Raw genomic sequence first — 25023 nt, forward strand, 5'->3', positions numbered from 1 at the left:
TGCAAGGTGGAAAATAAACAACAGTTGGTAATATTTAGGAAACATCAGAGTCTGACTGGAAGTTCATGGAGGTCAGGGGGAGGAAGGAGAGTGTGACTCAGCAGAGATTTAATTGACAGTTCGGAAAGCCATCAGTACAAGCCACAGACAGATCTTGCCATCCAAGAGGAATGACATGATAGCTCTCTTTCACCCCAGTGTCATTACACCAGCCACGGAGGGAGGGGGGGATCTTTGCTTCTGTATAGGTTGCAGTGGCACTAGTGTTCAGAATCTGAAGACATTTACAACAACAAGGAGTCAGAGACAACTCTGGGGGAAGACTAGCAGGAGGCTCAGAGGACCTCCAACACAAACTATACTCAGAGCCCCTGAATTCCATGGCCCCAGTTGAAGGACCTGCCCCCCTGAAGGTATAGTTCTATGCAATGATGCCAACATGCTCCCGGGCAACCAATTCCCTTTGGGGTAGGGCCATATCCTGGACTACCAGCCCTCCAAGTTCTCCCCACACCCAGCGAGAGGAATAAAGATGGTGGGCCTGTGAAAAGGCAATTCATTGACAAAGAAGCCTTGAGCTGGCAACTTGTGTTCTAGTTTCGGAGCTAGAACACATTCTAAGTGCACACAGTGCTTCACAGGATTGGGGGTCAATAAAGCTCCAATCCTGGCCACAGGAAGCCCAGGACCAACCAGGGACCTTTTGCCCTCCAGGATATTTAAGCTCTGAGATCCCTACTGGTTCATCCTGCTCGGGTGGCTTCTGTACTGCCTGCAAGACTGGACCCAGTACTCAGCTGCTAGGTCTTCCTTAAGCCCTGCCTACCAGAGTCAGAACACATGTCTGGTTGCTGTGTTGTGCTGTACCAGGTTGTTACCCAGACAAATGGCTTCCTTCTGCACGCTGGAATACAAGCAGGAAGCTGTGCCTTTCCCTTCAATAGAGGTCTCATATGTAGAAATGGGCAGTTGAAGCTTTTCACATGGTAAATTGGATCACCTGCTAAATAATATCCCATTGAGTCTCTATTAAACAGACATGATATTTTTTCTCCAGGAAGCTGGGAATCCTGCAGGAAGCACTGTAGATGGGAGGGGGCAGAGGCAAATGCCACACTTTCACCCATGCCAGTTAGTCTGCCAAGCTGACAATGTGTGTGACTGCAAATATTTGGCAATGCTTAGACATATCAGTTCTGGTATTATTGTCATGAGTGCAGCACTGGGCTGCAGTGAAGTTACGGGGGGCAGAGGGGAAAGGAATTACCTCACCTTGCTTTATGTCTCCATTTTTTTGTTCTAAAATAGACCCCCTCACAAGTATCCCACTACATTACATGTTCACTTGTGCTTGAGTTATCAAGTGCCTGTATCCACTCGTTCTAAGGGCAACAGTCGCTATAAAATGGGGGTGTTTTCATGTGCCTCAAGTTTAGCAGGGCCGATCCCTTGGAGAGAGGGTAAAGTACTGATAATTTCATTTCTATGGGTTGATGGGAAAGTTACAAACAGTCAAGTGCTTCTGACTGAAAACAACGGGGATGAATGAAATAAATGGAAAGGAACATGTCTGAATGCAATAATTTTTGACAAAAATGAAAACTGACAGTAGATTTGTGCTTGTGTCCACCCCATCCCCTTTCAGTGGGTGGCCTGTACAAAGAATGCAGAATGTCCTGCATATTCTGCTAACACTTTGGTCACTATTATTTTTCTGATTGTTCAGATCCTGAGATTATCTCTGCCACTGCCACAGGCTGACATGGTGCCATCAATATATATCCAGTCTGTATCCTCTTGGAAATGTCAACAACTATTAGAAGGGAGCTGTAGGTTTTAGTGTGGAGTTAAACCTCATCAGACTGACCTTAGCATTTTCTCCATTAGCCCCTTCAACATGAAGGTGAAATGCAGACAGAGCCTACAAGAACACAGAAGCACATCATCCAAGGGCTTTAGGAACGACAATACAAATATCTGCTAAGTACTACAGTTGGGTTCCACCTGTGTAGTATAGCCAGGAGGTCTTATGACTGTCTACTAGCAAAACTTTCCAGCTCTTTAACATTATCCAGAGTATACCACAAGGAACGCGAGCTAGAATTGCATCTACTTTGTTACATAAAGGTAAAGATAAAGGTATCCCCTGTGCAAGCACCGAGTCATGTCTGACCCTTGGGGTGACGCCCTCTAGCGTTTTCTTGGCAGACTCAATACGGGGTGGTTTGCCAGTGCCTTCCCCAGTCATTACCACTTACCCCCCAGCAAGCTGGGTACTCATTTTACCGACCTCGGAAGGATGGAAGGCTGAGTCAACCTTGAGCCGGCTGCTGGGATCGAACTCCCAGCCTCATGGGCAGAGCTTTCAGATAGCCTTTCAGCCGCTTACCACTCTGCGCCACAAGAGGCTCTTACTTTGTTACATATTTGATATTATTATATGCTTCCTCTGTGTATCTCTGCCATATGATGAATAATAAACTATAATAGAGTTAGGAGGAGGTTTTGCTCTGCTAACATTCAGGTTATATTACTGTAACAATCTCTATGGGGAGCTGTCTTTGAAGACTGACTGGAAATTTCAAATGGTTGGGATGCATGGCAAGTGTATTGACCGATTCAAGATATGGAGAAGTTATCCTGCTCCTTTTTAAAAGCACTACACTGGCTGCCAGTCCATTTGTGAGTGCAATCCAAAATATTGGTTCTGACCTTTAAAGCCCTAGATGGCCCTGGACCAGGGTACCTCAAGTATTGTCTAAGAGCCTGCCCTTCAGATAAAATCTGCAACAGAGGTCCAATTCTGTCTGCTCCCATCTCTGGAAGTCAGGTGGGTGGCACCCATGGCCAGGGCCTTTTCCTGTGCTGGCATTTTGACTACAGAATGCCCTCCATCAGTGCCAGTGGTTTGCCTGGCACTGAATCTGAGATTTAGGTACAAGTTAAAAGCATTATTATTTACCCAGCTACTTTGCTGAGTCTGCAGACTTTTACTGAGGTGGTGGTGGTTTTGTTGCTGTACAGCAACATCTTTTATGTTTTGATTACTATTTCATTGTGTCTTTGCCTAAGAATCTTATCCTAAGTTTTATTTGCTGCTTTTAGAGCCTGCTCATGCATTGCTATTATACTATCCTCTTTAGTTGCTTTAATTATTATGGTTTATATGTTTAATTGAGTATGGTGAGCAGCCCAGGGCACTTTCAACTGGCAAGTGTGGCAAATGGATTTTACAGAATCGAACAACCATCCTAACCATCCTTAGTTCAGCTTATCTAGTCAGGCTGCTTTTTATGCAGTACATATAGGTGCTGATTAAGGTCGCTGTAATTTGTTAAAATGGGTCTGTTTGTTGCCAAGGAGCTGTGTGGAGGCTGCTTGTAAAGAAATCTGTGCCATTATAAAGGCAGCTGATATCATTCTTTGGTATCATGATACTTCAAAGGTTCATGGTTCTACATGTGTGGGTATTCAATGCACAGAACCATACATTTTCAAAGATGTCTGGCGATTTGTTTACTCCAGAAAACCATGCACATGGACAAATGAAGTGTGCTGCACAGCCTATTGATCAGTTATTCACTTCTACAGCCATGTACATACGAGACACATATCATCTAGCTCAAGTTTCAGATTGCCCCAGTTAGTAGGTAGAGGACTTCTGTATCTCTAATATTTGACCATGAGATTATGGGAGATGCTGCACCTGATAGGATTCCGCACAGCTGTAAAAACAAATGGGTCTGAATTCTGGACTTTCCCTGTGTTCTCAAGTGGTATTTACTACCCACCAGGCTCACAAATATGAATCTGTGCATTTAGGTTATACACCAATCATTGGAAGGCTACACGTTCACCATGCACTTGTCTGTACATGTCACTCATTATTTGCCCATTACCAGGAAATATGGATAAATCAAAGCCACAATCAGAGCCTTTCCAAATGACAGAAATTAATGCACTACAGTTGCAATGGCAGCACTGTTATAATCAAAATAGCCTGTTCGAAGAACCTTTTAGTCCCCATTAGATCTGCCAGTCCCAAATTACAACATCATTGTAATTGTTTCTGCTCCTCTTGCTCCTATTGCTCCTCTTGCCATCCTATTAAAGCATGGAAGCTTCTTTACCAGTTGTTACTTTTCATATTCTTGTTTGCATGGCAGCTTTCCATGTTTCCAACTGAGGATTAAGAGTATTTAACTGGTTGTGCAAAAATTGCCCTGAACAAGATACATGCCCTATCTGAAGAAGTGTGCATGGACACAAAAGCATATACCCAGAATTAAACTTTGTTGGTCTTAAAGGCACTGTTGGACTCTTTTTTCATGTCTTTTCCCCTTGAGACTTATCCACTTGATCATGGAAGGGGTATCCCCTTTGAAAACCAAATGGGATGAACTACAGTTCTGAACCATGGGGATTAGTATTTCTGATCCTTATAACTAGATATGTAAATGTCTGTCCTCAAAGACATTTACTTCCTTTAAGGTTCTTTATTAAGAAACCTTATTTTGCCTTGTTTGATCAGGTGACCCAGGGTGTTAATAAGATAATAATGTGAGTCCATTTGGAACCAGAGGAGACTTATCTAACTCCAATATGGCTGTGTTGTCTTGTACTCTTCCAGTTTTGAAAATCATGTTATCCGAGACTAGCTTATAAGGTAAATGAAGTGAACAATAATAAAATTCATTCTTCGGGGGGGAGGTGGGGTATAAATATAAATATAATAATAATATAATAATTCAGATATCAGAAGTTTTTGTTAGGTCAACAATCTAACCTGGACACGAAATACCATATTCTATCTCACTTTGTTTATCTGACTTTTATTCTGCATATCCATACCTGGAAAATTCTTAAACTGGAAAGTTTGTAATACTTTTTGAAAGACATTTGATTCCCAGTGTGGACATGGAAGCTTCCTTCATGTCCCATTGTATCCTATCCATAGCACAGCCATGCCCTTGCACAGCAAGTAAGACTGGCAGCACTTCAGCTTTATTGAACGAAGGCTCTAAGCAGAGAAGAGGCACACTGGTTCAAGCTAAACAACTCAGTCCTATTTGCTTTCCTTTTCCAAACTCTCTTAAAGAACTCCAGTACATCTGCTAACTGCTTGTGGGACACAAGCTGTAGACTTTGATAAAACACAGCTACGCATTGGAAGTCTTTACCCACACTGCATTCTAAAAGATTTGATATGTAATTCAAAGGAAAATATGCCTTGAAGGAGAATTCACAGGAAGAGACAGGGAAGTTAGAATAGAATGGCAGTCACAAAGAGAATAAAAGCTAAAGAAAGTAACTAGGCAAGATGATGTTATGGATTAGTTAAATAAACAGGACTAAGTAGATATGTTTACAGTGCCATCCTAAATAGAGATTACACCCTTCTAAACTCATCAGCTTGAACGGACTTAGAAGGGTGCCTCACTGCCTAGGATTCTGGAGAGAAGGAAGGAAAGATTTAAAACAATAATATACACTCAATGCCTTACGAGTCACACGTGGCTCTTTTACATGCTACCTGTGGCTCTTCTTAGTACCATTTCCCAATATGAGCCTCCGGGGAGGGTGGTATAGAAGTATGATAAATAAATAAATAAATAAAGGTAAAGGTAAAGGTATCCCCTGTGCAAGCACCGAGTCATGTCTGACCCTTGGGGTGACGCCCTCTAGCGTTTTCATGGCAGACTCAATACGGGGTGGTTTGCCAGTGCCTTCCCCAGTCATTACCGTTTTACCCCCCAGCAAGCTGGGTACTCATTTTACCGACCTCGGAAGGATGGAAGGCTGAGTCAACCTTGAGCCGGCTGCTGGGATTGAACTCCCAGCCTCATGGGCAAAGCTTTCCGACGGCTGCCTTACCACTCTGCGCCACAAGAGGCTCTTTAAATAAATAAATAAATAAATAAATAAATAAATAAATAAATAAATAAATAAATAAATAAATAAATAAATAAATAAATATTGTCCCAGCTACATGCTTCAGGAAAGTGGGCATGAGGTTGGCACTTGATCCCCACGAAACAGCTGCCACCAGCAAAATGGGCAAACTGCAAGTCTCCCTGAGAGGGAGCTGCAGAGTGAGCACCACTGGTTTTAAGCAGAAGTGTTGCTAGCTAGTCAGATGGAAACACAAGAACCAATGTTAATTGCTAACACAGAGGAATGATGGTGGTGATGCCACTAAGGAGACAAAGTATATATTCACACTAGTTGTTTTCATGTGTACCTGAATGTATTGTTCACAGCCGGTGCAGTCCATCACCCATGCACTGTTCCAATTAAGGCTCCTGGATTTTTATTCATTTATTTCGTATGCAAGTTGGATGCTTGAGTATTAACCTTCATAAGAAGCCCCCTATATCTGTGTATATACCAACTTCTCCCACTATCATCCTATTGTCTGAGCTGGTCTTTATTATCTTTTGCTCTTTTTTGTTCATTTTGGAATGCTGAACAGGTGCATTTCTGCCTAATCTCTCGAGCTGCCAACCCTACTGATAGAAACATTGTTTTGTTTCTTGTTGGTGGTATTTTATTTTGTACTTTACCCTGCACCAAAAACTTCAAATTCCACAAAGATGCAGGTTGCAGAGTATGTCCCCCCTCCCTTTTTTGTGCCTTTGAGCAGAATCTGTGAGAAGACCAGTAGATTCAGCCCTTTGTATACATACATTTCCTGCAGTCACAAGCCCACGTGAAGGAAACAGACAGGAAATACACAAAAAGCAGTAAAGCAACATCAAGGAACAGATTTCATACAAATCCAAGTGTGGAAAAAAGTGAAGAAATACTAACAAAAAGATCCCAGTGAAGACATACTCAAAGGAAAAAAATAAATAAATGAAAAACAAAAACACCAGCTTGCAGCACTCTACACAAACTGAAAGAAGGTGCTGCTTGTCAGGGGAGACTGTTCCATCAGAGGCCGAGTTTCTCCAGCTGCTCAGTCCCATTTCCTGGCTGCTGTTTCTTTGTTTTACTGTAGTGAAATTTTTAGACTGCTCATTTGTTGCTGTGGGGTTTTTTTTTGTAGACCTCTCTGAGTCTTGTTTTGTAGGAGAAAAAGGAGATTTAAAATATCTCAATAAATATATAAATAAATATCTCCTTCCTTATTTTTTTATTAATTTTATGTTTTTGTGCTTTAACACTCGTTTTAATGATATGTTTTGATTTGGTTTTAATGGCTTCCAAGATAATGCATTTATTATATATGTTTTAATCTGTTAGCTAACTTGGTGGTCCTAATGAGGGAGGAAAAGCAGGATATAAATTCTGTAAATTAAAAAAAATGAAATAAATGAAAAGTAAAATCCTACTTGAACTTGTCCGGCTATCTTGTCCAAAGAGCCTAGAAACACAGCCTGAAGAGCATGAGATGAGCTAGAAGTTTGCAAGCACAAGGTGCTCCAAGAAATACTTTGACTCTCTTTTCCAACTAACTCTTTGTTTTTTGTATATGTGAAGTGGGTTTTGCTTCTAAGTGTGAAAGACACACAACAGCAATCCTGTGAGAGCTGCACGGATGCCTCTAATAAGGGTTGCAATTCAGAGAGTGTTCATGAACCATCCTCAGAATGCCATCCAGGCAGGCACAGTTATACCCTTCTAAATCCACTGGAGCCAGGGAGCTCAGAGAAGGACAGCAATGCTCTGCTGAGAACTGCACTGTAAACTCTGCTGAGAACTGCACTCTCACGGCCATGGGAGACAATGCAACAGTAACGTATCCTCTGCCTGCCCTTCTAAATCCTGTCACACAGCCCTTCCCTCACTTGCAGTACAGCGGTGCTTGCCCCATCAGGTGGGAGAGGAGGGCAACCATCAAAACCGAGGTGGAAATGTGATGCAGAAGACAAAACTCTCCTGGTGCTGCTGTAGCAATGGTATAGCCATACACTCTGCAGGTTCCATGCTAGCTCCCCTACTACTGACAGAAAAAGGACAACAGCCTTAAAAAGGAAGCATTTAATTCACTCTTAACAGACAACAGTGACTGGGAAATGGCCTCAACTGGCTTCAGGCATATATACTTGTTCCTTCGTCCCCAACCTCCCGTTTCTCCACTGGTGCATGTCTATTGGTCTCAGTCATACCTTTCCGGATGCCACCATCAGCAGCACAAGAGAAATCTCCAGCGCTCAGAAGAAAGCAAGTGCCTGCTTTTTTGTTTTTGTCCCTGGTACTTGAGCGCCTCTTGGGCAACTTCTCTTCCTGCGACGATGAAAGGGGCTGCTCCTCATCCGACAGCACCACATTGGCATCACCATTCTGCTTAGTATCTTTGGAAAGAGAAAGAAGATGACACATTTCAGCCCCTGAGAGGAGACCATGTCTGCACCTGTTTTGACAACAGGAATATAACCAGGACACATAAAGCATGCAGGAAAGCAATGGCAGGCTCCTGGAGAGATTCCCTGCCTGGCTCAAAGACTCTTGAGGCCAATGAAGCCTCCCTCAGCTCTTTCACTACTGCTTATCTTGCTGGCTGAGGAATTGTGTGGAGACAAACAGAATCAGTGAACTTGAATGGATCACATTCTATTATGGATAGAGGAAAGGTTTATGGAAGTTTTCCGTGAATAATTAAATAGAGTCCATCCTGTTGTCAGGGTCAGAAAGGGACAACAGGTCGCAGATCCTTCTCAAGGGGGCCTTGACACTCCTCAGATTTGAAAGGAGAAGACATTAGTTAGCAGGAGAGGTAGCCCCCCCTCAGGTCTGAGTCCTTGGCCTTTATTAAGGAGACTCCCTGGGGTATAGCCACCGATTCTTTTCTTTGCCTCCTTGCCAGGGTTGATAGGCGGGAGCTGCTGCCAGTCAAGTGTGACAGTTTAACTGTCCTCCTGCATCACTCTTCACCCCCCACTCCTTAAATGGCTGCCCCTTCTCACCACAGCCATGAACCTTGGCATGTCAAGGTTCATGGCTGACCCAAGCAGTCTCATTCCTTCCTCTCTCATCTGGTCCTGCTGGATTGGGTGTGCCATTGACCTCTTAGACAAGCCCAGCTCTGATGATCCCATCCTTGGGAGGGTGGACCATCCTGCCATGTCAGCTGGCAGGGCCAAATTCTGATGTCCACAGGATGCTGCTGGGTGGGCTCTGTGCCCTTAACCTCTGGTGAGTATGGGGATGATGGGGATACCCCTGGATAGGAAACAGAAATATTGTCAAATTTTATATCAAATCTGATGTAGTACTATCCTTTCTACCTCCTTAGCATTCTGCCACTTTATTCCACTGCAGATATAGAGCAGGCCAAAAAGCTAGCCATTTAAAAGATGCAGGGTACTGAAGAGTTCCCTGAGGGAACAGTCCCCAAGGAAGGCAAAAGAACCCGAAGAAAACCAGTCTCAGGTGACTGCAGTGTGAAGGGAAAAGGTCAGTGCTTTGTTGATTCTGAGAGAACTATAGCAGTTTACATCATCTGCGAGTCTGGCCACAATCTTGGATTCTTTCCAAAGTACACTGAAGTCAGATTCTCATCTTCTAGCTATGATTCTGCACGTAACTCCATTATCATTGCACCAAGATGAACCCAACAAATACTGCACACTTTTGGAAAAAAATGGCCTCCTCTGTGCTGTGGAAGGCATCTGCCTTTGAATTCACAAGTTTGTAAAGGGAGGGGGTCATCTACTGAAAAAATGTTGATTCTATGGCAATGGCAGATGGAATGTATAGCCAACAGCTTATTTGATAACTTTCTAAGCCATGTAACATTAGACATGTTATCGGTGTTCTATACTAGTGCTAACATCATGTTCATTTCCAGGAATGGTACTGGGGTGCTAGAACAAACCTCTTTCTCCAAGGCACTCGTTACTTCATATGGTCATCTCAATCCATGCCTTTAAAAAATCACTGTGCATAATAATTCTTGGATTCCCAGTTCCTGGTTTCAGCAAAAAGTCCAGGTAATATTTTGAATTAAAAAATAACTTGCCCAAACCTCTGAGCTCAGCAGCTTCCTTGTAATCCAAGCCAGAAAGTTGCTCATTGAACCTTGAATCTGAGTAGTACATTTTTGTATTCATCTTCCCCTCCCTATACTGTATGGGAACCGGGGTGGGGGGAATTGGAGGCCAGGGGATGCACACCTGACAGTAGACATTCTCCAACCTTATTTTCATTACTCCACTCCAAAATATTTAAATTGTCAGAGGTTCTATCCCCTTCCCAGATGAAAGTATCTATGGTTAGGATGGTGATTAACTAGGCCTGAAGGAAGAGCTTCCTTCCAATACTAATGCTTCCCCAATATTTTAATTTCATAACCACTAAACACTGCTTGTATCTTAAGCTGCAGGAAAACCAAATCGGCACCAGGTCCTCACAGCACTCATTCTGTACACTGCAGTACTTTAGGACTGGACTGGCCCTTCAGTCTTTTTAAAATTTCTTTACCTTATTTTTGTTCAGCTGCCCTTGGTATCCTGAGATTCATGGATGTTGATAGCCATAGAAAGCCCCTGCTTTGACTTTATTTTCTTTACAAAATGGTCCCTTGGCAATGCAGAAACTCTGACTTATCTATGGATGGTCCCAATGTGGCACCTTACTGATAGGAACAAGCCCACAATGTTCACTGCTTGGAGGAGCAGGCTGGAAGCCTGCAAAGAACTGCATTGGAGGATTAAAAGATTGGGAGGTCTCTTCCTCCAGTATCACAACTGAACTGCCCGAGGCTATTAACTATGGAGTGATAGGAATTACTCTCTATCTCAACAGTCCACTGCTGTATGGCAAATCTCCTACAACAGTGGTTATCTTATTCTAGCCCCAAACCTGATCAATACAGCACAGGAAAGGGGATACATTAACCAGATATGCCATATTTGAAAGCCAGGGAGGGAAGGGGAATAACAGATGCCTAAACCCCCAACTTCAATAATTTTGTATCTGGTACCATATGGGAATAAGAGTTTGGCCCCCTTTCCATTTGCAAGAGCACTTGGAGAAAGTTGTTTTCCACAAATACTAATAACTCCCTCCCCTCATCTCTTTTGCTTTAAACAGGTCAAGTCCTTAACAGTACATTGACATTAATGCCTGGGGATATGTACTCACAGCATATATCTTTCAAACTTAATTTCCTGCTCTGTAATTCTACAAACCATTAAGATTTCAAATCATTTCCATTTTCCCAGTTCCCTCAATTGACATGCCACTGCCAATGATCTAGTAAGTTTGCTATTGGAGAGAATGACAAGTTGGGGGCCTTAAGGCACTGGGAAGTAGGTCACAATTTGGAAATCCTTTTCACTTTCCAAAATCTCTTTCTCCAGTCTTCAACAAAGTCTCAGGGGCTTGGACAGGTCAAGACACCCCCCTCCCGTTTCCTTTGTCCCTTGGCTATTTGCATCAGGCCATTTTGCGTGAAAGTAAGGAGGGCTTTCTATTTTGGTTTATTTATATTATAGTCATATCTTTCTGCATCTATGAGGAATTCCCCAAATTTATAGAGCCCCTGCTTTCTCTGTAGATCTCCCGATTCTGCTACTTTCATAAGCACAAAAAAGGCCAACTTCTTTACTAATAGGGTGAGAGACCCCTAGCTAGCTTTCTTCATTTGGGCAGCAATGACAAGGGCGAAAGTCAAGCTGTTGCTGATACTGATGCATCTGCTTGAAACTTTCATTTGGTCATCAACCAACTCGAGAAAATAGGGCAGGCCATGCTCTTCTTGAATTTCAACATTTTATACAGTTGGAACAGTATTTGATATGATCTCTCAACCATACCCTACTCCAATCTTTCTAGGAGTCATTTACCGTAAAACTCTTTAATAAAAATTCTTGCCTCTCTTCTAGGAGAAAGAAAGTAAATACTTGCTTGTCTTGTATGTATTATTGCTGTATACTCAGGATCCCCATGGAGGCTCCAGAGTACTTTCCACTACTAGCCGTAAGAAACCCTAGGGAGTCACAGTCTTGTCAGCAAAAAGGCCTCACTTAACCACCAATTGTGGGAATAAAAAGGAACAGTACCAAGTGGAAATAAATCACCTCCATCCATGTACCTCTACTTTAACAAGCTATTATTGTTATTATTTATTAGATTTCTCAACTGACCTTCTGAGACCGGCTCAGCTATATATGACTGGGGCTGCCTACCTGACTTAGGGATGCCAAAGATCCCCTCAGACAATCAGGGCAGCCAAGAAGCTCAAACAATTGGTCAAAGAGGAAAACCCATCATTCAAAGAACCCAGGCACAACAATCATTGTGCAAGTTCCTCTTTTACAATTTCAATGGAACATGTAAGGATTTTACAGGGGGCTGTTTTGTATAGTGCACTGAACAGATAACCAATTTTTGATCCAAATCTCTAAAATTGGTTATCTGTTCAATTCACTAAACAAAGCAGCCCCCTGTAGAATCCTTACATGTTCAACTGAAACTGTAAGTTAACCACATTTGATTGGCCATGACCTTTTAAAAATAAATGTAATTATATCTATCAAGGTACTTGGAAAATCTGCAACTGATAGACATCATAGTAGAGGAATTCCTTTTCTTTTATGCATGAGAGAATGACTCTATTATTATTATTATTATTATTATTATTATTATTATTATTAGATTTATTTCCTTTATAAGACTGTGCCTACTGCACACCATCTAGAACAAACAAAAATTTGATTTTTCTTCAAAACTATGGTTTCACTCATTTGTAGAATATTATTTTAATTAATTACTTAAATCCTCCTACATATCAACTGCCTTTAATCAGGTGATGGCCCTACTGATAACACATCATACATCTGATCTCTAGGGCCCATTCCGCACAAGTTAAATGTAGCAGGAGTGTGGCAAATTGTAAATGCTACTAATTTGCAGTTATGCACGACGTCGCACACAATCTGCCACCCTCCTGAAACTGATCCGCAAAAAGCGATTCGTTGTAGCGCTTAAAGGGGAATCCAGAAAAGTGGATTCACCCTCTACTTTCCAAAACGGGCACTTTTCCCAGGTGAACTAGTCTCTATCACCTGGAGATTAGTTGTAATAGTGGAGGTCAACAAAACCAATCACTGACTTTGGTTAAACAGCTACCGTTCCCCTGATCCATGAATAAAAATCTTTTAATGAACCATGAACTTTTAATACAACTATGTACTGAGAAAATAGGCTTGAGTTAATCCCTGTTTTATGATAAACACTGCAGTGTAACATCATGATTTAAGATTTAACACTGAGACATCCATGATGTAGAATTTGCCCTTACACTCCCACAAGGCATTAAGGTTCATCCAGATTCCTGCCACAAGTTTGTCTCTCCAGCTTGGTCCCATCTGAAATTTTGTATCTCACCTGATCTTTTCCTCTCTCCAACTCCTCCTGCTGTTGCTGCTGCCAGGGGGCTGTTGTAGCTCTGAATGCTGTTGTGAGGTGAATTGTCCTCTGATTTGCAAAATGTTGGAGAATCCAGTGGTGCTGGACGAGGGATGTGCTTCTTCTTCTTCTTTGGGAGCTTCTGCTTGGCCATGGCCAATGAGTAATACATTCCAAAATTGTTGACAATTACTGGGACAGGCATGGCAATGGTAAGGACCCCAGCCAGGGCACAAAGAGCACCAACCAGCATGCCTGACCAGGTTTTTGGGTACATATCACCATAGCCTAATGTTGTCATTGTCACTACTGCCCACCAGAATCCAATGGGGATATTCTTAAAATGTGTGTGTTCACTTCCACTGGGGTCAGATGGTTTGGCTCCAATCCTTTCAGCATAATAGATCATAGTGGCAAAAATCAAAACCCCTAAAGCCAGGAAGATGATGAGAAGGAGGAATTCATTGGTGCTGGCTCGCAGCGTATGACCCAGCACCCGCAGCCCCACAAAGTGGCGAGTCAGCTTGAAGATCCTGAGGATCCGAACAAAACGAACGACTCGCAAGAAGCCAAGCACATCCCGTGCAGCCTTGGACGACAGGCCACTGAGTCCCACCTCCAAGTAGAAGGGCAAGATGGCTACAAAGTCAATAATGTTAAGAAGGTTCTTAATGAAGACCAATTTATCTGGGCAGCAAATTATGCGCACTAGAAACTCCAGAGTGAACCAAAGCACACAGACTCCTTCAATATATGTAAGAATCGGCTCTGTCTCCATTTTTTGCATCACAAAGACTTCTGTTGTGTTGCCCACCACCAGTGTCTCAGTCACATTAACATCTATGATGAAGGCTTCATGTGTCTCCAGGCAAAATGTTGTGATAGATACCAAGATGAAAAAAAGTGAGGCAAAGGCAATTACCTGAAGAGAAGTAAAAACAATCTCAGTTGTTAGAGTAACAGGCCTTGATATAAGAAGAAATCTAAATAAAAATGCAATTAACTTTAAAAATTAATTTCATCCTTTCACCTTCTTTTCTTAATCACTACAAAAATAACAGACATGCAGATTAAGCCCTCGGAAGAGACATGGCCATGATCAACAGGTATGGTTGCACATGGTTACATATCATGGTTGCACATGGTTACCTTTTATTGGGGATTTCTTGTCCCTCCATTTTGATTTCACTTCTCCCTTGTGCAAATCAAACCCATTGTTTCTTCACACCAAATTATCCCTATGAAGCTTATGCATTTTTCAATATTCTATGTAGGTCAATACATCAGCATTACATATTGTGTGGGTGTATATATGATGTACTTTGCAAAAATAAATGCCATATAGACTGTGTATAAAAGACTGTACAGTATGCATACATACTGCACTGACAATGAAATGTAGAGAAGCAAAACTATTGTAAATTTACAAGCACATATGAAAAGAAACAGAGCTGGCAAATGAGCTTATCTCTACCTTTTATATTCTTGCAGCTCTAACATCACTTCAGCTTGTTCCCATCTTAGGCAAAGACTGAACAATCCAAGAGATTCAACTACCTTTTTATTTCCACAGGTAAATTTCCCAAAAGACTGATTGTGCTGAAACTTACTGGATGTTTTGGTTTCCTAAAGGCAAGTCTGACACCTTCAACTGACACTAACAATACACAGAAAGGACTCAATTACCCAGTTGAGACTCTGGGTGTTTGTGCTCCAGCTTCATTCATGTGCATTTTTCTTTACCCCTTAGCTCGCTAACACAGACCAGAATTAAAATCTAGTACCACTATCGATGCTTTGATTCATTAATATATGGAGGAAGGCTATATACACAGTGGACTGATTTGTCAATATCATTATTTAAATCACCAAGACTGGTTTCATTTAAATCCTCTGGTAATTCATACATTATCAGAATACTATAATAATTAAAACATTGGCTTGAAAGTAAATAGGGCCTTCATACTCTCCAAAACCTTTAGGCATGCAATCTACGAAATCTTCAGAATTCATCTCTCTCTAAACGAAATGGGCCATTGTCAAACTGATGCTTCTCTGGTTGGCATTCTCTATACATGTGCAAGGTGGCTAAGGCTATGGCCCACAAAACCATTAAACTTACACAGAACTATGAGCCCAAAGTGCGCTTTTATGGTTTTGGTTCTCCTGATCAACACCCCTCCATGATAACTCAAGGGAATAATTTGTTCAAACTAAAAAACTGGATTGGAATGAAAATATTAGTTGTTGTTTTTAAACCTGATTTTAATCCACCCTGACCATGGCACTGACTACTATAACCCTTTCCCTCTTCAGGCTAACCACTTTTACAATCAGCATTATACAGATAAATGCATATTCTTGCTTACAGTCCAACATATTTCAGGAAATTAATGAAATTAATAATTGGGACAAATGTGAAATGACACCAAGTGTACAAACACACTCATGCACACGCACATCATCCCTGGAAGCCATTGCATGTTTTGATTATTTTTAATGAGTCCAGTTCAGTTATATGGACCCGGTGATGAACATGTAGCCATAAAACATAACGGTTCCTTAGAATTTTACATTTCAACTGTACAATCCCAGGAGAAATCTAGTGTTATAGCGCTTCTTCATTGGCTAAAACTCAAAGGGAGCTTATAAATCCCATGAGGATTTTAGAATGCTTCATAGATCAGTGGGCCCAGTCACTACGCATAAGCCTGGTAAATAAGCAATGTCTACTGAAATCAATGAAATGATGTTGGTTCCCATCCATTCTGGAGAGTAGATTCATCATTATGCTAACTATACGACCACATTCCCTTATACAGCAGGTTTTGAAAGACTGGATTTTTGAATCACAAAACTTTCCATTCTAAAATAAGAACTCCCATTCTTGGGATGGGGATCCTGCATGTGATTTGCTCAGTGCTGCCCACCATGGATCCCCCTTGTAGATCACAGTTGGCTTAACACTGGAAGTCTCCTCTTAGTCTGCTGAATGGCCCCAAGACAGCCCCAAGCTCTCAATCCAACCAACCTCACAGAGTCATTGGGAGGATAAAATGGAAACAAGAACAATGTAAGCCTCTTTAGGCCCCCAGTAAGAAGAAAGGCACTGGGGAAGGCACTGGCAAACCACCCCATATTGAGTATGCCATGAAAATGCTAGAGGGCATCACCCCAAGGGTCAGACATGACCCAGTGCTTGCACAGAGGATACCTTTACCTTTAAGAAGAAAGGCAAGGTACAAATCAAGGAAATAATCAAGTATACACTGGGAATTCCCTGTGACTGGTGAATAGGGCTCCAATACTTGCTTAATGTACCAAGTTTCTAGAGATAAGAGGAGCAATGTGGTCATCACAATGGGAAGTGAACCCAAGACTGCTCCACAGGGTGCCCCATGATATCAGTCCTGGGGCACAATCCTCGGTTCACTGACAATGCCAGAAGCAGCATTCAGTTCAGGGGTAGCATCTGGGCTCATGTGCTGCTTATGGCATCATGCACGAGTTTAGAAATGTGAAGGCATGACTTTGCTCTACCACCACTGCTGCAGCTTCCTATCATGCTATGGCCAACCAATAGCAAGGACTATGTATAAATCATGACTGTGACAGCTATAAATTAATCCGAGGCAGGCTATTCCTGAGGCTCTGCCAGACAACCACTTATGTGTACCTCCCATGCACAGGAGGTCCAACTAGCATTTCTATAAACTGTCATGGTTTTCCTCTAATAACCTTTATTGTAGACTTGACAGTTCTCAGTGCTTTTCTAGGCTTGGAAAAGAAAGCCAAGTAGTTTTTGCTGCGTTGAGATTCCATATGTTATCTTGGACAAAATATTTAGGGATTTCTGAACATCTAATGTCTACTGAAAGGGAAATTAAGGGTACCCACAGTGACCACTGAAACCGTTCAGTCATTGTACATTATTTCCTAAGTAGATCAATCCACCTAAATTGTTTCCCACTCTGTTCTTGTACATACATAAATAAGCCAGGGCTGCTCTGGATGGATGGATGGATGGATGGATGGATGGATGGATGGATGGATGGATGGATGGATAGATAGATAAACACAGAGAGGAAAACATTTCCTTATGCAGAACTTAATTGCAACTAATTCAACCCTGGCCAACTGTCCCTGAATGTATGTGGAGTCCCTTTCCTTCAGCACTAAGTAATCACGGCCCATATGTATATGTGTGTGTTTAGGGATAGATAGATGATAGATAGCTACAGCAACTTTTTGAAGAAACATCTTATTCTAAAAGTTAATTTGGCCTGGGGCTGAGAATGGTAAGAGCCATCCTTCAGGGATGCTTGTCCTTCCAACTTGAGGACTCTGTAGTCTGAGTGGGCTATCCACAAGGACACACTCTCTCTATCCACAAGGACACACCCATTAAGTCCATCCTGTGAGAGGGCACGGTAACACTGCCAGAACAGTTGCCACCAGGGCTCTGTTCTGTTCAAAGAGCCTCTGTGTGGATTTATTTATTTATTTGTTTGTTTATTTCCCGCCACTCCCAGAATCAGCTCATGGCGGGTCACAAAAGTCCATAAACCATTTAAAACCCCCATAAAAGGACGAAAAAACCCATTACATTTCTGGTGACCTACACAGCTCTGTCACTATTTTTCATAATGAGAAGTGAGTGATCAACATTAATCTGTGGGTAGAAGGTCTGCTCTTATCTGGAGCTTTTAAACTCTGCTCACCCATGTGCAGCAGAACACTGCAGGCAGGATTTCATGATTACAGCTGTTTGTATGGATCTCCTGCATGCCATTTCTTTGTTCATCTCTGCAGGGGTGCAGAGCTTCTTCAGGGCATAAAGCACTGATTCCTACTGTTACTGCTAAGCCAGCAACACAGTCTTTGCTGAATCTTAATAAGGAGCCAATGAAGCTTTTCCTCTTCTCCTTCTTGCTTGCTGTTCTCATTGGCTTGGCTACCTTCTCTTTCACAGCACTCCACAGAGCACTCTATAGCAGTGGTCCCCAACCTTTTTTTTGGCTGGGGACCGGCAGGGCGACGGCCACGCCCGCGCAGTGCGCATGCTCGGCAAGGCCCTGATTTCCTCTTCCCCCCCTCCCGCAGTAAGAAGCTTCCCGGGCCGCAAGCTTACGGCCTGGGAAGTTTTTTACTGCGGGGGGGGGGGCGGGGAGAGGGAACCGCGGCCCGGCGCCCTGGCCTTCGCGGCACGGCACTGGGCCGCGGACAGCAGGTTGGGGACCACTGCTCTATAGCAATGCATATGTTGAGCTAAGGAGCTTTCTGGATGAGTTTTGTGCTATTCCAGGAGAAACCAAAACAGACACTATACAGTCACTCAGTTTCTGCTTTATGATCTGGAATTACCTCCCATATAGGTGTGAAAAACTCTTATAAATGTAGGCTAAATCTTGGCCTGCTTGAACAGAGTCTCCCAGCACTGTAGGAACCAAGCTAATGCACTGGCACAATTGCATGCTTTGCCTCTTTCCATTCAACACATAGCTTTTTGGAACTAGAAACAAGAGGGCAGGATGGATCGGGGAGTCAGCCTACTGGTAGAAAAGACCCCACTAGGCTGGCTGGAGGGAGGGCCTGAACAAGGAGGTCCAACAGTCAACATACTATGTAATAGTAAGAAGACAGCACAGGATATATCTGGCCTACTTTCTATAGGTAGGACACAGCTTCAGCTTTTGCAATAGCAGCTAAAGATTATGTACAAGATCAGGCTGCCAGTTAACAGGAGTAGCATTTCCCTGTCCATGTACCTAGAAACTATTATTTACCTAATGGTGAGTGAAAAGCAACTCAGCACAAATCACACTGATCACAGGCTACCAGAGCAATCCTAATAACACTTTCGAGAGACTAAGTTCCAAGGAACAGACAGGAGTTGATGTCTCAGTAGACCTGCTTAGGATTGCTCTCTAAATTCACCTGCCATTATTTCCTCTCCACGTTTGGACAGAGACATGTAAAAGTCCAGTTCCCTTGACTAAACTATGATGTAGCAAGAGTGAATGATGTCACTTTATAATCAGGTCCGATCTTTGTCCTATGGCTTATTAGTCAGAATACACAATTATTTAGGAAATGCCTTCTGGCATATAAGGCAAACCACAACTTCATGAAACAATTGCAGTGATTTAGAATTGTTAATAAGAAAATCCTTTAAGTTGTTCATTTAAATTTACTCTTCTGGTGATTAAAAAAGGAACAGGGGCCAAGCTCTGGTAAGTGAAGCCCCAGCACATAACAAAGTACAGAGAAATTATCTATTCAATTACTTGGGAGATGTCCAAAATACAGGATTCATAGCAGGCAACCACAAAGAAAGAAGAGAGTTTTCTGCTGCTCCTAGAGAAGCACAAGGGCACCTTCCAAGACCGCCCATTCATATTTTATGAACTGTTTAAATACTTTTTTCAACTCCAGCATGTAATATTAGACACACAAGTGTTAGACAGTGATGTGGTACAAAATGAGATAACCTTGCTGAACCTCACAGGAGTCTGAAAGCAGTTGAACTTAAGCCACATGTGGATTCTTATCACAGCTGTAAGAGAGCTCAGAAAAGAGGAAAGCCAAGCCTCCATGTCCAACGGCTTCTTCATGGAGTACAGCATACAGTACTGTCAGGTTATGCCAGCTAGATGCAGCCATCCAGACCTGAATATATTCTACTCCATCTGCAGCACCTCTGACCTGCCAGATGACAAACTGGCAACCCTGGGCAACCTCATTGTTCAAAGCCTGCCCAGCAACAAGTGCACGTTAACGGAACGCCAGAGGCTCCCCAAACTAGACAAATAATATAAAACTAAGATAATAACAAAACTAACTAAATAACTCATCAGGGGTTTTTTTTAACCAAAAGTTGTGTTTTGTTTTTTAAGAAAAAGCAAATTAGCAGTGCCATGCAGCTGCTTTGAATACAGGGACGAGGCATGCAATTCATAGCTACCAAAGCTTCTTTCAGGATTTTCACCAACCTCAAGCGACAATTAACTCTGGAGATGGGAAGGAGATACAGTGCAGTACCTGCAGAGTTAACTGCAGCTTTGGCAAAGTGATTTCAGTCACTGGAAGCATGGAAGGAAGGATTCAGCCTCTCCTTCCCCTTTCATCATCTCCTCTACATTTGCAGGGAGCTACTAATTCCTTTTTTTTAAGGGAGATCCTTATCAAAGATTGCTGGTATCCTGCCTAATTTGACCATTAGAAAGCACTTTATGTAGAATAGTGTAAAGGGAGACTCAAATTCCCTTCCATATTAATCTACAAAGACTCTGGATGACATAGCTTTCCTCCCCAAACTAAAACTTTTGCCAAAAGCAGCTACTGAGCTGTTGCTTCAAAAAAAGCAAAACAAAAACTGAAGTCATCCCGCTTTAACAGGAAAAACATCTCTGTTCTCATCATGACTACTAGAATTTAATAATTCTTTATAGGATGGCTCTCTGGCTTCCAAGCAGGGATAATCATTCTATCTCCTTGTTGTTGCAGTCAATGGCTGAGGGAAAATGTTTTCTAAGAAGAGAAGAGGCAGCCAAATGCAGTGTGGGAATGCCCCCAGGAGGCTGTTTTCAGGTCTATTTTGGACCCTCTCATAAACTGAGCACCACCACTCTGGAAATCCAAGACTTCCAAGGCACAGGAGGAGACTAATTCCATCTTCAGAATGTGGCTTTTTGGAAAATATGTGGCTGCCCAAATTATCTCTTTGGACAGAAGAAAACCGTTTGGATATAGTAACTGCCTTCCCTCCCAACACGTGCATTTTGAGATGAACTCTGCCAGAAGGCAAGTGTTCTCTGGCATTTTTACACCTCTAAACGCCAATGATTCTTTTGTGCATGCGTGTGAGATACAGAACTACCAGTACACACACCAGCAATTATATACTCTGTCTGCCTAAGGAAACAGATATGTGAATGGCTTGAGTGTGAAAGCAGAATCTGGCTGTATGGCAAAGAGGCTTGTGATTTATGTCTCTAAAAGCGAATGACTGTTAATTCCTATGGAATTGAATGGGAAAGAAGTGGGTGTGAAAAAGGAAGCAGAATTTCTAAGAGCAAGTATTGTGCAGATTTCCATTCGGTGGCATTTTGAGCCCCAAAAATTGGAAGCAGACAGCAGGAGAATCGCTGATTGGCTTGCAAGCTACTATTCTGAAGATGAAAAATAAATGACTGCTAGAATGGAAAAGATCATGTGGCAGTGTCACAGCTGTCTTAACCCAAGGGAAGGTTTGCTTTCGATTAGCATGGTGGAATGCTACCCTCCCCAACTTGTAATAAGGACCTTCTGAGGACCCCAACTTTTCCCATGGTTTCTTTTTCCTGCTTTTGTTAAGTGTATGTACACTATTACGCATGCATGCATAAACATGCACTTGGGGGAGTACATATGTGTCTGTGTACATATGTGGGAAAAGGAAACATTTGTTGTGTATACCCGTTAGTAAATCCAGCACACAGGAAAGTTAGCTGTTCATTCTTGGACTCTCCTAAAACTCTGTCAGAGATGTAAGAGGGGAAAGAATCTCCAAAACATTTGGACATACGTTTGCAAGCTCAAGGGGCAGGGGAGATGGCTTCAATACTGCACAAGGTGAGTACTACACTGCAGGGCATAGTTCCAGTGTTGACAAGAGTTCCCAGAAGCAACTCATGTTCAGGGACTCTCCCATTCAGTACCTTGGAGTAGATGTTTTACCTCATGAAGCACATGCCAAACAAAGAAAACTATGTGCAATCAAACCTGGACTTGCAAATGGAGGATGGAAACATGCCCTATCTCCAGTGCTTGGGCAGGAGAAAGTAAGGAATGAGACTGAAATGAAGGGAGGAAGAGAAGTGAAAAACCAGTAAGGTCACTGGTATAGAGGTGAGAAGAGGAAAGAAAGTCCATTCAATGACCTTGGGATGAAATCTGAATTAACTACTGAGCTTCAAGTTAACTGAAAGTGGGGAACCATCATGCTCCAGGGAAAGGTCTAGCTGAATGGTAGGAACCCATATAGCCACAGTCCCATCTCTTAAAAAAAGAGTATGGGGAAAGGATTAGTGTAGGCTTGTGCTACCATGGTGACCTATGACCCAGTCCACCAGCTGTCACCCCCACATCACTCCAACTCACCCTAGCTGCCCTGGACGAATACGGATCCTCAAAGAGAGCCCACATCCTGGGCTGCCAATTGCGACAACAGCCTCCTCCTCCTCCTCCTCCTCCAGTGACCCCAGGAGCTCCAGGCAGCCTGTCATCCACACCCAGGCGCTGAAGAGTCACCTCCCTGGCCCCTTCATCCTCGGCCTCCTCTCCGGCCCCCCCACTCCCAGGCTCAGGGCTCTCAAAGATATCCAGGGCTTCCTCAGCATCGCGGTGCTGGCGGTAGGTCATCCAGCAGCAGGGCTCCACGTCAGTCTCGTCAATGCCCCAGTAGGTGAGCTCCTCCTCAAAAAGGGGCCCGCAGATGTCTGCAGGGCAGTGCAGTTTGCCCGTGCGGTAGTAGTTCAGTACGTAGGAAAAGATGCCTGGGTGGCGGTCAAAGAAAAACTCATTGCTTTGCCCATCGAAGTCAAAGTTGCTCTGGGCATCAGGGTCAGCCAGCCAGGCCAGCCTGGTCCCCGGCAGCGTGCGCAAAGTGCTCTTGTACGTCTCATGCCTGGTGCCGCCCACGTTGATGGTGATCTTGTCCGACTCTTCCCCTTTGCCCATCTCTTCCTTCAGGCATGTTTTGGAGGGTGGCTTGTTCCCTGATTTGCGCCCGCGGTAAGATGAGACACACACCGAGCTGATCATAGAGCACGTTAAGTGGCCCAGAGGTGCCCTCTAAGCACCTTTCTGCTGGCAAGGAGCTGAGGGGAGGGTTCTTCCCGCTTGACCTCTGGCACCCCTTACCTTTGGCAGGGAGAGCTATTTCAGAGACCAGCCAGGGCCGGCTGCTCCGGTGGGAGGCGAGGCAGTGAGGAGAGGGCCTCTCACCTCTTCCCAGCACCACCCAGCCGCAACAAGTGCATCTGCCCCTGAAGAAAAGCGCCGGAGAGACAGGCAGCTGCCCTGGCTGGCTAACCCCGAAGCCTGGCAGTTTCTGCCTCTGGCTACGCAGCTCGGAAAGGGAAGGTGCGGGCCCTGCGCCTCCTCGGCAGGGGCTCATAGAAGGTGCCAAGGCTGGCAACGAGGTAGGAACAAACAAACAAGCCCTCGCCGCGGCAGCACACGAGGGGCTCTTCTGGGCTCAGCAGGTTGCAGACGCCACGCCGAATCTTCCCTCAGTGGGCAGGCGAGCCTCCCCGCACTTGGAGAGAGGCGTCGTCAAACTTTGCACGATCTCTCCGGACGCGGCCGGATGAACAGCCCCGTGCAACCCCCACCGAGACATGCAGCCCACTACCTGGCTCTCGCTTCGCTCCTGCGGCTGCAGCGCTGTGGTTTTCTCCTCAGGCACGGTCGCGGACCGTCGAGAGAAATCTCGGGCGTGCCCGGCGCTCCGGGGGAGACGCCGGGTTTATTTCCCCGACGTGCGAAGCCGGGGAGGGAAACGCGATCTCGCCAGGCGCATCCTTCGCACTTGCTCCGGCGGCGCCACGGGGGGCCGAGGCAGCGGGGCTTGGCTCGTGCGCCGCCTGCTCTTAGGCTCCGGGAGGGATCCGCTTGCCTTCGGAGGCGGTCGGGTCCAGGCGGGCTTGTGCTCTCCCGGGCGCGGCAGCCACGGACGGCGGCGGGTCTGGCCGGCCTGCAGGTGCGCTTGCGACAGGGCGGGAGGAACCCGAGTCAGCCCGGAGCTGGATCATTTTCAGACTGGGGGAGGAGGAGGAGGAGGAGGGCGAGCGGAGGGAGTGGAGCGCGGCGCTTAGGCGACTTGGCCTCGCTGGCTCGCTCCCCCTCCCCTCGCCGGAGCCGGGCGGGGCTGCAGCGGGAGGCACTGATCACAGGGGCAAGTTGGGGCGGCCCAGAAGTTGCCGCGGGGCGGGAAGGGAGCGCTCGGGGCCAGTCGCCCAGCCCCCAGCGCGCCCTCTTGCTCGACGCCCGGCGCCAGGGACGACGCCTCGACACCGGCTCCACACAAGCCCCCCGGGCTAGGAAGCGAGCGGGGACCGGCGCGCTGCGCCTTTTGTCCAGCGGGGGCGCTCTCCGGAGGGCGGCTCAACGCAGGACAACTCCGGCAGCTTCCCAGCAAGTGGCTCCCGCCGCCTGTTGCCCGGATACTCGGCTCTTCTGGCTCGGCCGGCCCAGCGGGAGACGGAGATTAACCCCACCCGTGCCGCGCCGCTCCGCTCCCCGCGCGAAGGCTGCCTCGTGCCTCGCTGCGCGCACTCACATCGAGAGGGGAGCACGGAGCGCCGGAGAACTTGAGGCAGGCAGAGGCGCCGAGAGACACCACTAGACGACCGTCGCCCTCCGCACCCCCACCCCCCCCAGGCCTGTCCCCAGAAAGCATGTCGCAGGGACCCACCTCCGGCCACTGGAGTCCCCCCCCCCATGCGCCACCAAATGGGCCTTCAGACGCCGCTCGGGGGCGGGGGGCCGCCTAGGGAACAGGCCATACAGAGGCCGCCCCAGAAGAAGCCCCGTTCCTGCCGCTCCCGGGGAATGGCCTGAAGGATCGGCAGCACAGCAGCGCTCTCCCTCAGCTGAGGGGGTTTGTGTGTGCGTGTGTGTGTG

At 44.9% G+C, this 25023-nt stretch overlaps 1 protein-coding gene and 1 long non-coding RNA gene across 5 annotated transcripts in view; one reads left to right on the top strand and one right to left on the bottom strand.

Moving 5' to 3' along the window:
- Window positions 1-24510, bottom strand: part of KCNC4 (potassium voltage-gated channel subfamily C member 4) — a 38705-nt gene extending 14195 nt beyond the window's left edge. The window contains exons 1-3 of one of the 2 annotated variants that reach the window (XR_013230360.1): window positions 22498-24510; window positions 13336-14278; window positions 2416-8297 (exon numbers count right to left, since the gene is read on the bottom strand). Coding sequence is in view for 1 of the 2 variants with exons in the window: in XM_077334178.1 (XP_077190293.1) it covers window positions 8112-8297; window positions 13336-14278; window positions 22498-23160 (1792 nt within the window). In the remaining variant the exon portion in view is untranslated. The remainder of the gene's footprint in view (window positions 1-2415; window positions 8298-13335; window positions 14279-22497) is intronic. The other variant, XM_077334178.1, reaches the window with a different exon arrangement.
- Window positions 8849-15145, top strand: LOC143835843 (uncharacterized). 3 transcript variants are annotated; one of them, XR_013230363.1, is made up of 5 exons: window positions 8849-9138; window positions 9265-9399; window positions 9794-9935; window positions 14418-14462; window positions 14930-15145. It is a non-coding gene; the product is annotated as an uncharacterized LOC143835843 (long non-coding RNA). The 3 variants fall into 3 exon arrangements; XR_013230362.1 differs by lacking the exon at window positions 14418-14462 and having other exon boundaries at window positions 8850-9138; XR_013230361.1 differs by lacking the exons at window positions 14418-14462; window positions 14930-15145 and adding an exon at window positions 13382-13515 and having other exon boundaries at window positions 8850-9138.
- Window positions 24511-25023: the final 513 nt, after the last annotated feature.

This window comes from Paroedura picta, chromosome 4 (genome assembly GCF_049243985.1).
Source record: "Paroedura picta isolate Pp20150507F chromosome 4, Ppicta_v3.0, whole genome shotgun sequence".
NCBI classification, from domain to species: domain Eukaryota; kingdom Metazoa; phylum Chordata; class Lepidosauria; order Squamata; family Gekkonidae; genus Paroedura; species Paroedura picta.